Genomic DNA, 17733 nt, shown 5'->3' on the forward strand with positions numbered 1-17733 from the left:
TGCCAGATTGCTTCACCCACGTGGTGGTGTGATTCCCCATCCCCTTTTACTGACACAGCAGCATTTTGAATCTTTTCTAGGTGGTGTTGCAACTACAGCAGTTGCTCACTTTCTCTTGATGCTTGGCCTTCAGCAGGGGTGTTGCAGTCGGGTCTGCAATCAAATCAGGTATTTCTACCTTGCAAATTAACTGTGAAATGGTGGCAGTTGGCTCATCCATAAATGGGGAGAGATTCTGTTTTGTTTTGTTTTCCTGTTTTGTTGTGTCTAAAAGTGAATTTAAACTTTTTTTTTTTTTTTAAATTTCCATTTGGCTGTGCCGGGTCTTAGTTGCAGCATACAGAATCTTCAGCTGAGTCATGTGGGATCTAGTTTCCTGACCAGGGAACCTGGGCCCCCTGCATTAGGACTGTGAGTTCTTAATCACTGGACCACCAGGGATGTCCCTAAAGTGACTTGTATATTCAGTTTATCTCCTGCTTTTGAAACCCAGTCACCTTTTATGAGAAATTGGGTACAGTGGGTGTGGAGAGAGAGTTTCTCTGGTGAGGAAGGAATCAGTGTGAAAGTGTGACAGGGTCTTTCTGGAGTATCCTAGAGAGTAGCATGGCTCTTCACATTTGGAAAAGACAAGACTGAAACCTGGTGCTTGGTACCTCTGCAGTCAGTAATCTTACTTCATAAGGATGAAATAGCGAGTAAATGTATGTGGGGATGAGTGATCTTGAACACTGCAGATGACCCTATCTAGGCTGATAGGAAGGAGACAACAGGTACACTCACTATTAAGTGTGCAGCAAGGAAGACTTCCCTGGTGGCTCAGATGGTAAAGCATCTGTCTACAATGCGGGAGACCCAGGTTCAATCCCTGGGTTGGGAAGATCCCCTGGAGAAGGAAATGGCAACCCACTCCAGTACTATTGCCTGGAAAACCCCATGGACAGAGGAGCCTGGTAGGCTACAGTCCATGTGGTCGCAAAGAGTCAGACACGACTGAGCGACTTCACTCACTCAAGGAAGACATGAAAAGATATATAATGATGGGTCTCAAATCTAGCCCTTGGTTACCTCAAAAACAGGGACAGGTGATTCTCATGTGTGTTGTCTGCAGATCACACCTGGAGAAATGTGGGACTAGGTACCATGAGTCCACTATTTGGTGTTTTGGACCCTAGCTGCTGGGCTTCCCTGGTGGCTCAGATGGTAAAGAATCTGCTTGAAATGCAGGAGACCTGGGTTTGATCCCTGGGTCAGGAAGATCCCCTGGAGAAGGGAATGGGTACCCACTCCAGTATTCTTGCCTGGGAAATCCCATGGACAGAGGAGCCTGGTGGGCTGATGTCCACGGGGCTGCAAAGAGTCGGACACGACTGAGCCACTAACACACACACACCCTAGCTGCTATAACAAGTTTGTTTCCTTTGGACCAGTGAGTTTCCAATTGTACAGTGTGTCAGAATAACCTGAAGGGCTTGCTTGTGCTCAGATTGCTGAGCTCTACCCCTAGAGTTGCTGACTCCTGTAGGTCTGGGGCACAGCATGAAAATGTATAGTCCCAACAAGTTGCCAGGTGAATCTGATGCTATCACACCTTGAGAACTACAGCCTTGGACCAAGCCCCTACCTCCTATGCCCTGCCTAGGTCCAGTACCCCAGTTCTTGCCTTAATCCTTCCTGAGTTCTTTTAAAAATGCCTTCAAAATACTCCAGTTTCTCTGGACCTAGAGACTTTCTGACTCTGTCCAGTTCTCCCAGGGGCTGAAGGTGAAGTAGTACCCAGAGCCCCAGTACTGGTGACCTCACTTCCAGATATCCTTGTTGCTTGTTGGAAATCCTGTTATGCTATGTCCTTGATGCCAAACTCTCCTTGGCCTTGTGTGGTAGCTGTCCCTGGATTTCTCGCTCAGCAGCTCCTCACCTATGGGGATTTCCTCATCCTACTTTATGCTGAAACGTGCCTGCCTAAACATTTCCCTCATCCGAATAGGTCTGACTGATGTCTAGTCTCAGCCTCCCACCTGGCCTGTCCCTTTTCCACTGGGTTCCAGTTTTGACACACCATCAACACCGAGTACCTGCCAAGGGAATTGACCTCTTGCAGCATCTTCGCCACCAACCACACGATTGAAGTCATCGAATGATTGATTGCTTTGAGTGACGTTATCCCAAATTATTTCAGCTTCAGAAGAATTTTCATAGTTCATATTGGAAAAAATAGTCTCAGCACGGGTGAGCTTCTTAGAAGTATGTAAGACAGAGACTCGTCCACAGGGAAATGGCACTAGACAAATGGGAAAAAAAATTAGTATTCTAGTATTTCTCATTGTCTAGCAGACAAAAGTCCAGAGTGAGGCCCATCCTGTCATGTCTGAGAAGCAAGCCCATCGATATTAAAAAAAAAAAAATTGAATCAATGAATACAGTCTCAAACTAAGAGGTTAATTGCATTACTTCCATGGAAAGTTTTCAAACGCTTCATGAAAAGGACATTTGGCTGTCATCTTTACAGAAACAGAAGAGGTGTTCCCAAATCAAATTTCCTAAGACTTTATCTTCCCTGGTGGCTCAGACAGTAAAGTATCTGCCTACAATGCGGGAGACCTGGGTTGAATCCCTGGGTTGGGAAGATGTCCTGGAGAAGGAAATGGCAACCCACCCCAGTATTCTTGCCTGGAAAATCCCATGGATGGAGGAGCCTGGTAGGCTACAGTCCATGGGGTCACAAAGAATCAGACATGACTGACTTCACTTTCACTTATATGAAGTCCAATGACTTCCTGTTTCTTTACAAAAAAGTGTTATTTCCAGGTACTGTCCTTGAATGGAAGTCTGGAGATTGGTGCCATATAACCTTGATTTTAGAATTAGGTAAATGGGATGTCTGCTCCTTATTGTTAACGAGATTTCATTTTTTCTTTTTTGAGGCCACACTGCATGGCTTTTGGGATTTTAGTTTCCTAACCAGGGATCAAATCCAGGCCTCTGGCAGTGAGAATGCAGAGTCCTGAGCACTGGACTGCCAGGGAATTTCCAGGACTTCTTTTGTAGACCAAAATGCCTTCAAGATTCCAAGGTGGAATTTAGGTATCCATTGGGGAGAGATCATTGTGATTTAATTACCTGGCTGTTGAGTATTAACTAAATAAATTATTAATATGATTATAACCACCACATCTACCTGGGCACTGCTACCTTTTACCTTGGGTTGGAAATAACCTAAAGAAAAGAAGTCATCTACTGATACACTAGGGACAGCAGAATGGAAATTTGTAGTCAAGCAAAGTCACTTCACATTGCATTTCTCACTTTCCTTCTATCCACATTCCTTATAACAGACATTTCTATAGCAACCAGCTGTGGCAAAGTATCATGAAGACAGCATGTGGTTGGGAAAACAGGAAATTAGTTCAAAATACTTATGTATAAATATAAATCGTCAACATTGGCTCAAGAAAAGGGACCATTACTATTGAAAGGCAGAAAAGTTTATTTTAGGTTTAGCTTATTTATTCTGCTAAAACTAAGACTATATTCAGAATAACACTTAATAGTTGGAGGTGGTTCTCTGTTTTTTCTCTTTCTTATAACAGAAAAGGACTTATAATGATTTAGCTACTATGCTGTCTGTCTACACTGGAAGTTAGGTGTCAAAGGTAAAAACAGGTACACACATACTTCTCCCTAGGTAGGCTAGTTTGAAGCTGTGTATGTCAAGAACCAGGTAGAAGGATGGGAGGCAGGCAGGTCCTTGAAGCATTAGACTCTTCATTTTAGTGCAGTCTATATACTCTTGTCTTCTGGTTCTTTCTTTAATTTCCTCTGCCAGGTTCATTACTAGGATAGGTATTGAACCCAGTTACAGAGAAATGGAGAAGCCTGGTAGGCTACAGTCCACGGGGTTGCAAAGAGTTGGACACGACTGAGCGACTTCACTTTCACTTTCACTTTGCTAGCAGGCTTTGGAAATGCAAAAGAAATTATATACAGTTTGCTTCAAAAAGGCCCCTCATTTATCAAATATAATTGATCCTGTGGAGCCTACATTAAAAAAAAAATTCCAAGTTTCTGCTGCCTTCATTTCCAGAGAAGAGCAGCGTGAAAAGTGGAGATAATCTCCACACACCAGTCAGCTGTCAGTATGGTGGCATGGTTGACATAACTGGGAAGCATTGCTTTGTCCACTGCTGTGTAGATTGACTGTGCCTATCAGCCTGACACAACTCATAACAGATAGTTGTCAGAACTATTCTGATGCCAAGTGTGTAAACTGAGGCTGAGAATGAAGGATAGAAAATAACTTTCTCAGTGTAAACCAGCCACGCTCGGACAGATCATGATTAAAATTCACCAGCCTTGTACTAGAAGCCTATCAGTCAACCACATATGTATCTTTTATTTTTTTATTACAGGATTACTACATTAATTTGACTTCATGAATTATAGATATACATACAGAAATCACACAAATCAATTGCTTCATGATATAAAGGTCAAAGGAGAAAATTGGGTACAGAAAAGAAGACGGAAGACAATTACAGAATTTCTATTCAAAATGATGGTGCAATTTGAAAAATTAATTTGCCCATGCTACTAGTCTTTTCTGTGATTTCAAAAAGAAGTAAAAACAAGGAATGAAATTATGTAGGGTGCTAAAAGTTCAAATATGGATTTGGAAAACATATCTGCCGAACTAAAAAAAAAAAAAGAAACAACTTAGATTTTGACCTGCTGGTTCGCAGGACTTTTGGTCTTGTGCAAGTCGGTATCCGGCAGTACAGGAACAAACCACCTTGTTATCTGCGTCCCTTTTACAAAACTGCTTGCATCTGCCATTCTTAATGCTGCATGTTGCATCTGAAAGAAAGCAAAATCCACAGCAATAACATCAAATAACATACAATTCTAAAAAGTACATGAAACCACTAACTCTGGCAAAGGTCAAATATAAGCTGGGAGCATTCGTGGAGAGAAGTTTGTGAGCCTTGAGCTAAGAGTAGGGGGAAAAAAGATAAAATTCTTAGTATGGCATAAAAATGGTGGCAGCAATATATGTGATTTGGTATAAAACTGAAGGTGTAGATATGCTATTTTCACAAAATCATAGACTGCAGTGAAAAAAAGCTGCTTATTAAAGTATAACAGATTCCAGAAAGTACCCAGAACTTTGGTATGAGTTTTCACAAGGTGACTTCACTTGTTTAAACAGTAAACAGATCAGTACAGAGGACATTATCAACAGCCCAGAAGCTCTCCTAATTCCCCCTTCTGGTCACTATTTCTTCCTTCCCAAAGTTACCATACCCTGACTTCTAACAAGGAATTAGTTTCACCTGTTCATGAACTTTATCTAAGGAGAAGCTCCCATTATGTACTCTTCTGTGTTTCTCAGTTAACATTTTGTTTGTGAGCTTCATCCATGTTGTTTTTTATAGCCATAGTTCATCTACATGTTGTGTAATACATTCCATTGTATGAATATTACTACCTCTGTTCACCATTTTACTGTGGATGAATATTTGAGTTGAGTTTCGAGTTTTTGGCTCTTACATTTAATGCTGTAATGAACATTCTTGTACATATCTTATGGTAACATGTGTGTGCAGATTTACTGGATCTGTACTCACGAGTGCAATGATTGGACCATATGTTCAGGGTTAGTAGATATTGCCAAATAGTTTTCTAAGATAATTATACAAGTTTAGATTCTCACCATCAGCATATGAGAGTTCTAGTTGCTGGATATATGCATTGTTGATACCTTCTCCCACTCTGTGACTTACCTTTTCACCCTCAATAGTATATTTTGCTGAATACAAGTGCCTACTGTTAATATAGGAGAAGGAAATGGCAACTCACTCCAGTATTCTTGCCTGGAGAATCCTCTGGATAGAGGAGCCTGATGGGCTGCTGTCCATAGGGTTGCACAAAGTCGGACATGACTGAAGCGACTTAGCATGCATGCATGCATTGGAGAAGGAAATGGCAACCCATTCCAGTATTCTTGCCTGGAGAATCCCAGGGACAAAGGAGCCTGGTAGGCTGCTATCTATGGGGTCGCACAGGGTCAGACACAACTGAAGTGACTTGGCATGCATGCATGCACCATTAATATAATCCAGTTTTTCAAAGCAAACTTGAAGCTGGCCCTGGTGGGTATGCATCAACACAGGAGAATGAAATAAGGTCCTTTAAGAGAAGCAAAAAGCAAAGGAGAAAAGGAAAGATATAAGCATCTGAATGCACAGTTCCAAAGAATAGCAAGAAGAGATAAGAAAGCTTTCCTCAGCGATCAATGCAAAGAAATAGAGGAAAACAACAGAATGGGGAAGATCTCTTCAAGAAAATTAGAGATACCGAGGGAACATTTCATGCAAAGATGGGCTCGATAAAGGACAGAAATGGTATGGACTAACAGAAGCAGAAGATATTAAGAAGAGGTGGCAAAAATACACAGAAAAACTGTACAAAAAAGATCTTCATGACCTGGATAATCACGATGGTGTGATCACTCGCCTAGAGCCAGACATCCTGGAATGTGAAGTCAAGTGGGCCTTAGAAAGCATCACTATGAACAAAGCTAGTGGAGGTGATGGAATTCCAGTTGAGCTATTTCAAATCCTGAAAGATGATGCTGTGAAAGTGCTGCATTCAATATGCCAGCAAATTTGGAAAACTCAGCAGTGGCCACAGGACTGGAAAAGGTCAGTTTTTATTCCAATCCCAAAGAAAGGCAATGCCAAATAATGCTCAAACTACTGCACAATTGCACTCATCTCACACGCTAGTAAAGTAATGCTCAAAATTCTCCATGCCAGGCTTCAACAATACGTGAACCATGAACTTCCAGATGTTCAAGCTGGTTTTAGAAAAGGCAGAGGAACCAGAGATTAAATTGCCAACATCCGCTGGATCATGGAAAAAGCAAGAGAGTTCCAGAAAAACATCTACTTCTGCTTTATTGACTATGCCAAAGCCTTTGACTGTATGGATCACAATAAACTGTGGAAAATTCTGAAAGAGATGGGAATACCAGACCACCTGACCTGCCTCTTGAGAAACCTGTATGCAGGTCAGGAAGCAACAGTTAGAACTGGGCATGGAACAACAGACCGGTTCCAAATAGGAAAAGGAGTACATCAAGGCTGTATATTGTCACCCTGCTTGTTTAACTTCTATGCAGAGCACATCATGAGAAACGCTGGACTGGAAGAAGCACAAGCTGGAATCAAGATTGCTGGGAGAAATATCAATAACCTCAGATATGCAGATGACACCACCCTTATGGCAGAAGGTGAAGAGAAACTAAAAAGCCTCTGATGAAAGTGAAAGTGGAGAGTGAAAAAGTTGGCTTAAAGCTCAACATTCAGAAAACGAAGATCATGGCATCTGGTCCCATCACTTCATGGGAAATATATGGGGAAACAGTGGAAACGGTGTCAGACTTTATTTTGGGGGGGCTCCAAAATCACTGCAGATGGTGATTGCAGCCATGAAATTAAAAGATGCTTACTACTTGGGAGAAAAGTTATGACCAACCTAGATAGCATATTCAAAAGCAGAGACATTACTTTGCCAACAAAGGTCCATCTAGTCAAGGCTATGGTTTTTCCAATGGTCATGTATGGGTGTGAGAGTTGGACTGTGAAGAAGGCTGAGCACCGAAGAATTGATGCTTTTGAACTGTGTTGTTGGAGAAGACTCTTGAGAGTCCCTTGGACTGCAAGGAGATGCAATTAGTCCATTCTGAAGGAGAGCAGCCCTGGGATTTCTTTGGAAGGAATGATGCTAAAGCTGAAACTCCAGTACTTTGGCCACCTCATGCAAAGAGCTGACTCATTGGAAAAGACTGTGATGCTGGGAGGGATTGAGGGCAGGAGAAGAAGGGGATGACAGAGGATGAGATGGCTGGATGGCATTACCAACTCGATGGACATGAGTCTGAGTGAACTTCGGGAGTTGGTGATGGACAGGGAGGCCTGGTGTGCTGCGATTCATGGGGTTGCAAAGAGTCGGACACGACTGAGTGACTGAACTGAACTGAACTGAAGGGAGCTAAATGCCAAAAACACTATGTGTTGACAATGATAAGCAGTTTAGTGGCCCATATTTTCTTTATTCTATACAATCTCCCTTATTCATATATTATATCTTTCTTTGTCTCTTGTAATGCTTTTGGTCAGAATTCTGTTTTATCTGATATTAAGATGGCTTTGCCAGTTTCTTTGTGTTAGCATTTACCTGGCAAATCTTTTTATATCCCTTTATTTTATCCTCCTGATATAGTTTTATTTTAGTTATCTGTTTGATCAGCAACATATAGTTAGATTTTTAACTCCAGACTGAAAATTGTCATTAACTCCAAGTCACATTAATTGTGATTCCTGATATATTTGGCTTGTTCCTGCCATCTTATTCTGTATTTTCAAATTCCCATGTTTTCCCTTTGTTTCTCCAGTGCCATCTCAATAAGAAGTAGCAGGGTTCAGGGCTTGCTAGCTGAGACCTGCGGAATTAAGAGAAATAGGCTCTGCCCCAGGACCGATTTCTGTCTCTAGAGCAGTGCAGGAACACAGTGAATGGAAGGCACCTTCCCGTTACCTACAGGCTTAACAGCAGTAGAGCTTTCAAGAGAAGTGCTTGTTTGTCAGTGCAGTTAGAATATGCGCGGCTGTGTTAGCCACCTGTTGTGGGCCACCTTAGTCACCCCCAGCTTCACCCGCATCTGTCCCAGCCCTGTTGGTGATTTGCTGTGCGTGGACTTCCCTTGGCTTCATCTAGGTGCTGCCTTGAATGGCCTGGCTAAGATCTGTATCGTGGGCCTCTGGTCTCTTTTCTTGATGCTCCCAGGTTGATGCTAAGGCCCGGGATGCCGCGTGGTCTCTCGGGGCCCCAGTGCGTACAACGTGGTGATGCCAGGGAGCTAATGCCGCACAGCCTGAACTGTTGACCATCAAGAGATGTATACTGGTGGACAGATTCTTTTACTTCTTTTCCCCTCTGAGACTGACTCTCCTGAGGCCAGCTCATGTGGCTTCTTGGAAAACAGTCCCCAGAGATCAAGCAGTTAGTTGCAGGTGAGGAGAGATGACTCCTACTCTTGGCTCTCCTTTCCTCACTTCTCACTCCCCCATCCCTTACTCGTGCCCGCCTAGGATTGCACACCTTAACACATAAACTCGTGTCACAGACTCTTTTTTGTTTCCCTTTAGATTTCAGGCTAACAGAATGACTGTATGGTCTGGGAGTATATTATGGATTTGTGAATGACAGATCTAAATTTTTGAATTCCGTTTTACGTAGGTAGCATAGGCTAGAGTAATGATTAGTTCATGTTCCTTACTGATCTTCAGGAAATGAAGGAAGGCAAATCAACTGTTACCAGGTAGACAAAGGAACCAGCCTAAGCTTTACCCTTTGCTGCCAATAATCCACTAAGTGTAGAAGCCAAAAAGATGGCACTTGGTCCTTTTTATTTATTTATTAAAGACCTTTCTTCTCACTAACGTAATTACATCTCTGGCTCCTCTCATGTTACTAGCAATCATTTTGTTGCTACAAAGCAATACTAGAGTGTGCAGCCAAATCAAATACCCCCTGTAGGGAGTGTTCAGTCAATATGAGAATGTGCAGAGTTCACAGAAGTGGGTGGCAGGTGCTGACCAGTTTGGACCTGGCCATGCACAATAGGAATGGGTAAAGTTGAGGTGCTTTTCCTGATTCTGCATCCTTGGCTAAGTAACTAGACCACTCTATCCTTTTCCCCATTTGTCACTGCTCTTTGTGGCCTAGTATGTCGCTGCTGCTGCTGTCTTGTGGCTTGGTTTGTGCACACAGTGGGAAATACTGCTGTCCAACCAGCAGTCTTTTGACCTCAAGTAAAGATCTTAAGAGTCTGGAAATAAAATAACAGCACAAGGAGTTCCAGTGGAGAGATCTGTAGTCCTGCACCTCGGGGACAGTCACTGTGGGACTCAGTCATCAATTGTTTCTGGAGCACTTGGACATTAGGCCCGTGTTGGGTGTCGATTCTCCCTGGTCCTTTGGTTGGTTGGTTTAGTCACTCAGTCATGTCTGACTTTTGCAACCCCCATGGACTGTAGCCTGCCAGGCTCCTCTGTCCATGGGATTTCCCAGGCAAGAAAGTGGAGTGGGTTGCCATTTCCTTCTCCAAGGCATCTTCCCAACCCAGGGATTGAATCCAGGTCTCCTGCATTGCAGGCAGATTCTTTACTGTTTGAGCCACCAGGGAAGCCCCTAGAATATCTGTGGATGGACATCTCACAGTGTCTGTTCTTTTTCCTCTATGTTAGCACAAACACCTCTAACTCCCCTCCTGCCTACTATACAAGTTAGTGTGTTCTGCTTCATTTTACTCTGCCTTCATCTGCTGTGATATATTCACAAACGAGAGAACCAAAACTGGGATGAAAGATATTCTCTTTAACAAGTTTATCAACTAAACTCAAGGTATGTTCTTTTTTTTTTTTTTTCTACCCCACAGAAATACACAGTATATTAGTAGTGAAAAAAAAAAAAAAGTGTTTCTGTGCTTGTTTTTCTTTCCCTCTCTCTTACTGTGAGGAAATGCCTCTTGTACTCTTTAGAAGGGACAGGAATGGCCGAACTCTTACAGACTTTGATTTATCTGAAAAGGACTCAGATGGGATGTGTATCTGGGGACACTCAGCGGTCTTTATTCCAGCCAATGGGACACAGTAGCCAGTTAATTGTTCTAACTAGAAAGCATTCCCTGAATGTTTGCACCTCTCTTCCTTGGAGAGGAGCCTGATGAACAAGAGAAGAGGAAAAAGAACAAGGTCTTAACAATGGAAATCTCCTTCCCTTTCAGACACTCGGTGACGCCAAGGACTTGGGGAACAGATACTCCATGAACTGTGCTTTTTTCCTAGTGGCTTTTGAGATCAGTCCTTAGTTCAGTTTGAAGCAATAGCTTAAATGGGAGTTTGTATATGCTTTTGCTTTCCTCTAGTGTCTGAGGTCAGAGAAGGCAATGGCACCCCACTCCAGTACTCTTTCCTGGAAAATCCCATGGATGGGGGAGCCTGGTAGGCTGCAGTCGATGGGGTCGCGAACAGTCAGACACGACTGAGCGACTTCACTTTCACTTTTTACTTTCATGCATTGGAGAAGGAAATGGCAACCCACTCCAGTATTCTTGCCTGGAGAATCCCAGGGATGGGGGAGCCTGGTGGGCTGCCATCTCTGGGGTTGCACAGAGTCAGACACGACTGAAGTGACTTGGCAGCAGCAGCAGTGTCTGAGGTAGAGTCTTTTGAGAATTCCCACTTTGTTTCTAAACTAAGCAAGCTGGGAGGATTTTTCTAAACCTTGGTCAGCTGGGCTCAAGATACCCTAGAGGCTAGGGTTGGTGGTGGCTGCAGTGTCTCCACGGAGCCATGACCAAACCAAAATGTGGCGAACCTGAGGGGCCTGAAAAGGTGCCCACTGTAGACTTAGCACTTTTGCTGTGTGGACCATAGTGTCATGCACATAGCAAAACCTGTCATAGTAGTTTTCTGCTTTTATAACTACATTCCTCTGGGCTCTTTGCCTCTTTTAAAGTGTCTTTATGTTTAAACTAAAGACATTTTGTTGTTCAGTCGCTAAGTCATGTCTGACATTTTGTGACCTCATGGACAGCAGCATGCCAGGCTTCCCTGTCCTTCACTATGTCCTGGAGTTTGCTCACATGTTCATCAAGTTGGTGATGCCATCCAACCATCTCATCCTCTGTCACCCCCTTTTACTTCTGCCTTCGATCTTTCCCAGCATCAGGATCTTTTCCAATGAGTTGGCTCTTTGCATCAGGTGGTCAAAGTATTGGCATTTCAACATCAGTCCTTCCAATGAATATTCAGGATTGATTTCCTTTAGGATTGACTGGTTTGATCTTCTTGCTGCCCAAGGAACTCTCAAGAATCTTCTCCAGCATCACAGTTTGAAAGCATGAGTTCTTTGATGCTCAGCCTTCTTTATGGTCCAACTCTCACATTTAGGAGTATTTAACATTAAACATGATTTTCAGTTTTACTTTGCTATGACATGCCCTTCGTTCTTAATGGAGCCCAATTGAGTCTTTCATTCCATCAGCTCTAATAATTATATTATTTAAGGTGATATTCAGTCAGTTTCCATAAGCTTTCAAGCAGCAGGATCACATTAATCTAGGTCCGTCTGAATTTGAAATTGTAACCTTTCAGATGCTAGTAGCACTTCGGAGATGTTGAACCAATGAACATGCCCATAGGAAAGGGAACCCAGGCATCGGAGTGTCCCCGCACTGTGAAGCCTGAGGGAGTGGGAGTCCAAGCTCAGGGTACCAGTCCACCCACCTGCATCTCCTTTTTTTCTTTCTTTTAAAATGTTTTTGCCTTGCTTCCTTTTCTTTTCCCTGTCTTCTTTTCCTTTTAATCTTTTGGATCTCAAAGGAAGATGATCAGTGAATTTCTCTTTAGCACTGAAACAATTTCTGCACAGTATTAGAGACAACTTTCCCCCTTCTTTATAGGACAAGTGCAACTGCTGCATTTCATTTTGTTTTAATGCCCTTTTCATCTGTGTCAGGTGGATTGCCATAACGCTTAAATAGAGTCCTGCTAATTTTCTACTCTTTTCCCTTAGTCATGTAGTCTGTGGTGTTGAATTCTTTCCCTAGGACTGCACCTCTATTCTTCTGGAGTTTCAGAGTATAAGGAGAATCTGTCATTAGCACTGTATGCTTTTCACAATCACAGTACCAGTAATCCTGCATCCAGAGGTAATAAACAAATAGGTAAAAGACTTTGGGGTTTACTGTTTCAACCGCCAAAGTCTCAGAAAAAAAGAAGCCTAGGCTATGCAAAGAAGATGCACAATGACCCTAGATTTTCTATGTAACTCCAGTATATCAATTCAGTCAAGTTCAGGAATGAGTTCTGAATTTTGTCAATAAATTTCACATGTGAAGTGGTTCTTAGGGGTGGAGAAGAACCTATTATAAAGGAGACTTGGCCTTCCCTACCCCAATTCTGTACTTAGTTGACTTCCACTTCTTTGCTGATATTTTAGTTATGAATTCAAATGGTTTTATCGGTCAGTTTTCTTTGCGTTTTGTGGATAGCAGTTAGAAGCATGGGTTTTGGTCAGATAAATTGGAGTTCAGGTCCTGGCTGAACCGTTTACTGCTTCTGTGATTTTGAAATGTTTGAGCTGCACTTTCCTCGTCTGTGTAGAATGGGGAGACTCATGGTTGTATTGAGGATGAATAAGATAGTGGAACACTATTACCAGTTCTGTGCATGCATGTGTGCTAAGTCACTTCAGTTGTGTCCAACTTTCTGTGACCCTATGGATGGTGGTCCACCAGGCCCCTCTGCCCCTGAGATTCTCCAGGTAAGAATACTGGAGTGGATTACCATTTCCTTCTCCAGGGGATCTTCCCAACCACAGGACTAAACCTGGGTTTCTTATGTCTCCTACATTGGCAGGCATGTTGTTTACCACTAGTGCCACCCGGGAACCTACCACTTCCTGCTGCTGCTAAGTTGCTTCAGTTGTGTCTGACTCTGTGTGACCCCATAGATGGCAGCCCACCAGGCTCCCCTGTCCCTGGGATTCTCCAGGCAAGAACACTGGAGTGGGTTGCCATTGCCTTCTCCAATGCATGAAAGTGAAAAGTGAAAGTGAAGTTGCTCAGTCGTGTCCGACCCTCCGCAACCCCATGGACGGCAGCCTTCCAGGCTCCTCTGTCCATGGGGTTTTCCAGGCAAGAGTACTGGAGTGGGTTGCCATTGCCTTCTCCGACCACTTCCTACTAGTTAGCAAATATTACTGTTGCTCTTCATATGGTTTCTTGAACTCATCCTGGAAACTATGACCACAGATAAAATGAATTGATCCTCTTTACAAGCTTTAAAAGTATGTTTTATACAATGGAATATTATTCAATCTTCAAAAATAAGAAATTCTGTCATATGCAACAACGTGGATGAGCCTGAAGGACATTATGGTAAATGAAACAAGGCAGTCACAGAAGGACAAATACCACATGATTCCACTTATATGATGTATCTAAAAATAGTCCAACACATAGAAGCAGAGAATACAATGATGCTTGCCAGGAGCTGGAGGAGGAGCAAGTGAGGTGTTGCTGTTCTCCAGGTTTCAGTTATGCAAGAGGAATAAAGTCGAGACATCTGCTATACAGAGTTAGCAATACGCTATCATATACTTCAAAATTTGTTCAGTGTAGATCTCATGTAAAGGGTTCTTTACCATAATTTAAGAGAAAATTATGGTACATACATATTGCATTTTCCAGTTGCATCTGGTTTCAGAGGGAAATTTGGAACCACCAGTAATCCAAAGATAGTTACTTACCTAATTCACAGTTCTTTCCTTCAAATCCAGCTTGACACCAACATTCATAGGAATTAATGTCATCCTTGCACATGCCGCCATTTAAACATGGATTGGACTCACACTGATCTCCATCTTCAACGTAGATTAACAAGATGAATTAGCAGATGCATTGGTTAGAATTCCCAGTACTTTCTGCACAAACTCATGGAGAGGGGAGCCTAATTTTAGGGTCAGAGCAGGACTTCTGACTTGGACATCAGCTGCTTATGGGATGCTCCTGTTTTCCTAAGTTTCTAAAAATTCTAATAAAGGTTTTTAGGCTAACATTGTTCTAGGGAATGGCCCTAAGGAAGGCATGTGGATTGTTTATGCAACTGAAGGGAGGAAGATGAGGGAGAAGAAAGGCTGAGTGTAGAGATATACAAGGTGAGAGGAATTTTCAGTCCTTCTTTATAGCATGATGATGGAGTTAATTCTAAATCAAACCATGTTGCTTCAGCAATCATCTTTGTGTCATACCTGGCTTGTTCTATTGCATGTCTTGTAGAGCAAATTGAGCTAGGTAACAGCAACTCCACTCAGGGAACTGGCAGCCTCGGCATGGCATGCATGCATCTACTTCCTCATCTCATCATTTCACTGTTAAGTAGCCAGTGATGGTTCCAAACAGCCCAAAAGATGCTCGAATCCTGAAGGATATTCTACTGTCTATGATTAGGTCCCAAATGGTTCAGTAAAGAGACAAACAGCTTTCAATACAAAGAATTAAGAAAGAAAAGTTTCTGAAAATGTGCCATGTTTTTATATAGATTGGCTATGTTTCCTTCCTATCTTTCCTGAAGTTTCTACATTCACAGCATTCTGGAGAGCCTTTGAAGACATTGGTCATCAGAAAAAAGGAGCAAGAAATAGGTAAGAGGGGAAGGGTTAGGATGAGAAGGGAATGCTTCAGTTGGATTTCTCAGAGCTCTGCCTCAACCTGTAACTCTAAGGCAGCTTCAGGGTAAAAGGGTGAAGAGAACCAGGAGGGAGGCTGGTGCATCCTCTGAGCAGATGAAGAGCCCTAAAGAAAGCCAGGAGCGAGATCAGCAAGGCTTGATATGTGAGTAACCAAAGAGTAAGTGGTAAAGATGACACAAGAATAAAACAGTGAGGGGAAAGGGGGCAATTCAAGAGGAATTTCTAATTTCATATTTTAGAGCCGAGATTCCTGACTGGAGCCCTGACTGCTGTAGGACAGCAGTAGTGTGTCTATCATGCTCGCTGTCAGGAGCAAGTATCCAGGTCCCACTGGCTGAGGGCTAATAACCTTTTCTCAAGAAGAGTCCCTCTCTGGAAAATCTGCTTGTTGTAAAAATTAGACCTTGTCCCCTCTGCCCCTTGATCCAATGTGCTTTTGCACAGATACTTCAATTTGTTCCAATTCTGTGAAAACAAAATACGTTATCTGTGGTTTATTATTATTGATGTTCAGGACTGGTCTAAAAAAACGAGCCACATTTGCACTTTATATTGCAGATGAACAGAGCTGAATTATTTAGGATGTTTCACTGAAAAGCTCTGGGCTTGCAGCCAGCTACACAGCAACTCATTTGCTGAGACATATCTTTAAAATGAGTGTCATTTTATCCTGCATTTAGTCCTCCTTTGGGTGCTTGTCTGTGTATACTTTGGGCTGAGACAAAGCCACAGACAATAGGGGTCAAAGACAGCAAGGGAGAAGACCTTGCCAAGTGAGAGCTTCCTGTTTAAGGCTACTCAGTGGTAGTTTAATGAATAACCATGTTGTGATCTGAAGGCTGGGAGGGGTCATAGAGAGTGGGGGTTGGGCAGTAAAGAATTTGGCTGCTCTTCTGGGCTCCATGACTCCCCAGCTGCGTGACCTTTGGCAAGTCATTTAACCTCCCTAAACCTCAGTTTCTTCTGTAAAATGAAGTTCATAATGCTTTGCTCACAGGGATGGTGTGAGGATTAATAGTGACAGCCAGTCTGTAAACTGTAAAGTGCTGGGCACACTCTGGTTAATGTGGTTGGGCAGTTTTTCTCCTTCAGCCAAATTCTTCCCATGGTGAAATGGGTAGGGCAGGAATGAGGGACCTGCATCCCCATTGTGTGAGGAAGCCCACACAAGAGAAAACAGCAGAGGCTATTTGGGGTGCTTGGGAATCTCAACTGCAAAGTGAAAAGAAGCATGGAATTAGGTTTTCTTTTTCTTCTTGTTTTTGTCTTGTTTTTAGTAGACAAAGCAGTACTGACAGTGTAAAAAATTAATAAACAGAAACCTCAGTTAAATAGAATTGAGAGACCAGAAGGGAGAGCTCTCATGCCCAATGATAGCAGAGCCCAACAGGAAGAAGACCGACTCCACCTCTTTCTTGGCAAGGAGTCAGCCAATAACAAGCCAGGGACTCTTTGTTTACTGTACCAGGTGGCACTAGTGGTAAAGAACCCACTTGCCAATGCAGGACATGCAGGAAACGTGGGTTCGATCCCTGGGTCAGGAAGATCCTCTGGAGGAGGATATGGCAACCCACTCCAGTATTCTTGCCTGAAGAATTCCACGGACAGAGGAGCCTGCGGGCTACAGTCCATGGAGTCACAAAGAGTAGGACACGACTAAAATGACTTAACACGCATTTCCTCCCCACTTCCTTTTCCCCTCTTCAGAAGAGTCATCTGCCCCTCTGTCCTGCAGGAACTTGCACATGGCTCCCAGTGGTTGAACACCCTGAATTATGATTCTCTGCTGATCCTGAATAAACCCATCTTTGCTGTAGTCTTTTTCTTTCAGGTCAACAACAAAATCATGCTCTTGAAGTTTTCCACATTTCTTTACCCGAGTTACAGTAAAACACAGCCTGTGCCCTAGAAGGCAGGAGCCCAACTTCAAAATATGGTGTTAAAGAGGTACTGATGAGAGGCCACCTGAGGAGGGGATGGGCAATAAAGGGGACAAGAGAGTTTTTTAAATGCAGCCAGGAATATATGGGGAGGAAAAGTAGAAATTGATTTGCTTTTTAAAAAGACAAGATTCAGAGTTTTAAATAGAAATAGAGAATGAAAAGTCTTGTTTGGACTAACTGTAGTGGAATACCTCAGTAGAAAGTTGGCACGGTGGCATTTATTATTAAGGACAAAGGCAGATAAAGCAAATGTAACAGAGTGGACCTTTTCCCTCATGATTTAAAAACAAAGTGGAGAAATAATTAGTCACAAGAATATGAATGAGTAAGTCCATTAGTGCTCACAGAATGGAATCTGGGAAAATAGAACGGATGGAATTCAGTGAATTGGCTGTCCAGGGTAGTTTCTTTTCATGCACATGGTCTTAGGTAAGTCAAGCTGGGAAACTTAACACTGCCTCAAAATCCT

General features: G+C 42.8%; 1 protein-coding gene across 1 annotated transcript in view; it reads right to left on the bottom strand.

Moving 5' to 3' along the window:
• Positions 1–17733, bottom strand: part of F9 (coagulation factor IX) — a 36315-nt gene that overhangs the window by 10862 nt on the left and 7720 nt on the right. The window contains exons 4-6 of the mRNA XM_004022305.6: positions 14380–14493; positions 4726–4854; positions 2076–2281 (exon numbers count right to left, since the gene is read on the bottom strand). Coding sequence (XP_004022354.1) covers positions 2076–2281; positions 4726–4854; positions 14380–14493 — 449 coding nt within the window. The remainder of the gene's footprint in view (positions 1–2075; positions 2282–4725; positions 4855–14379; positions 14494–17733) is intronic.

This window comes from Ovis aries, chromosome X (assembly GCF_016772045.2).
Source record: "Ovis aries strain OAR_USU_Benz2616 breed Rambouillet chromosome X, ARS-UI_Ramb_v3.0, whole genome shotgun sequence".
Taxonomy (NCBI): Eukaryota; Metazoa; Chordata; class Mammalia; order Artiodactyla; family Bovidae; genus Ovis; species Ovis aries.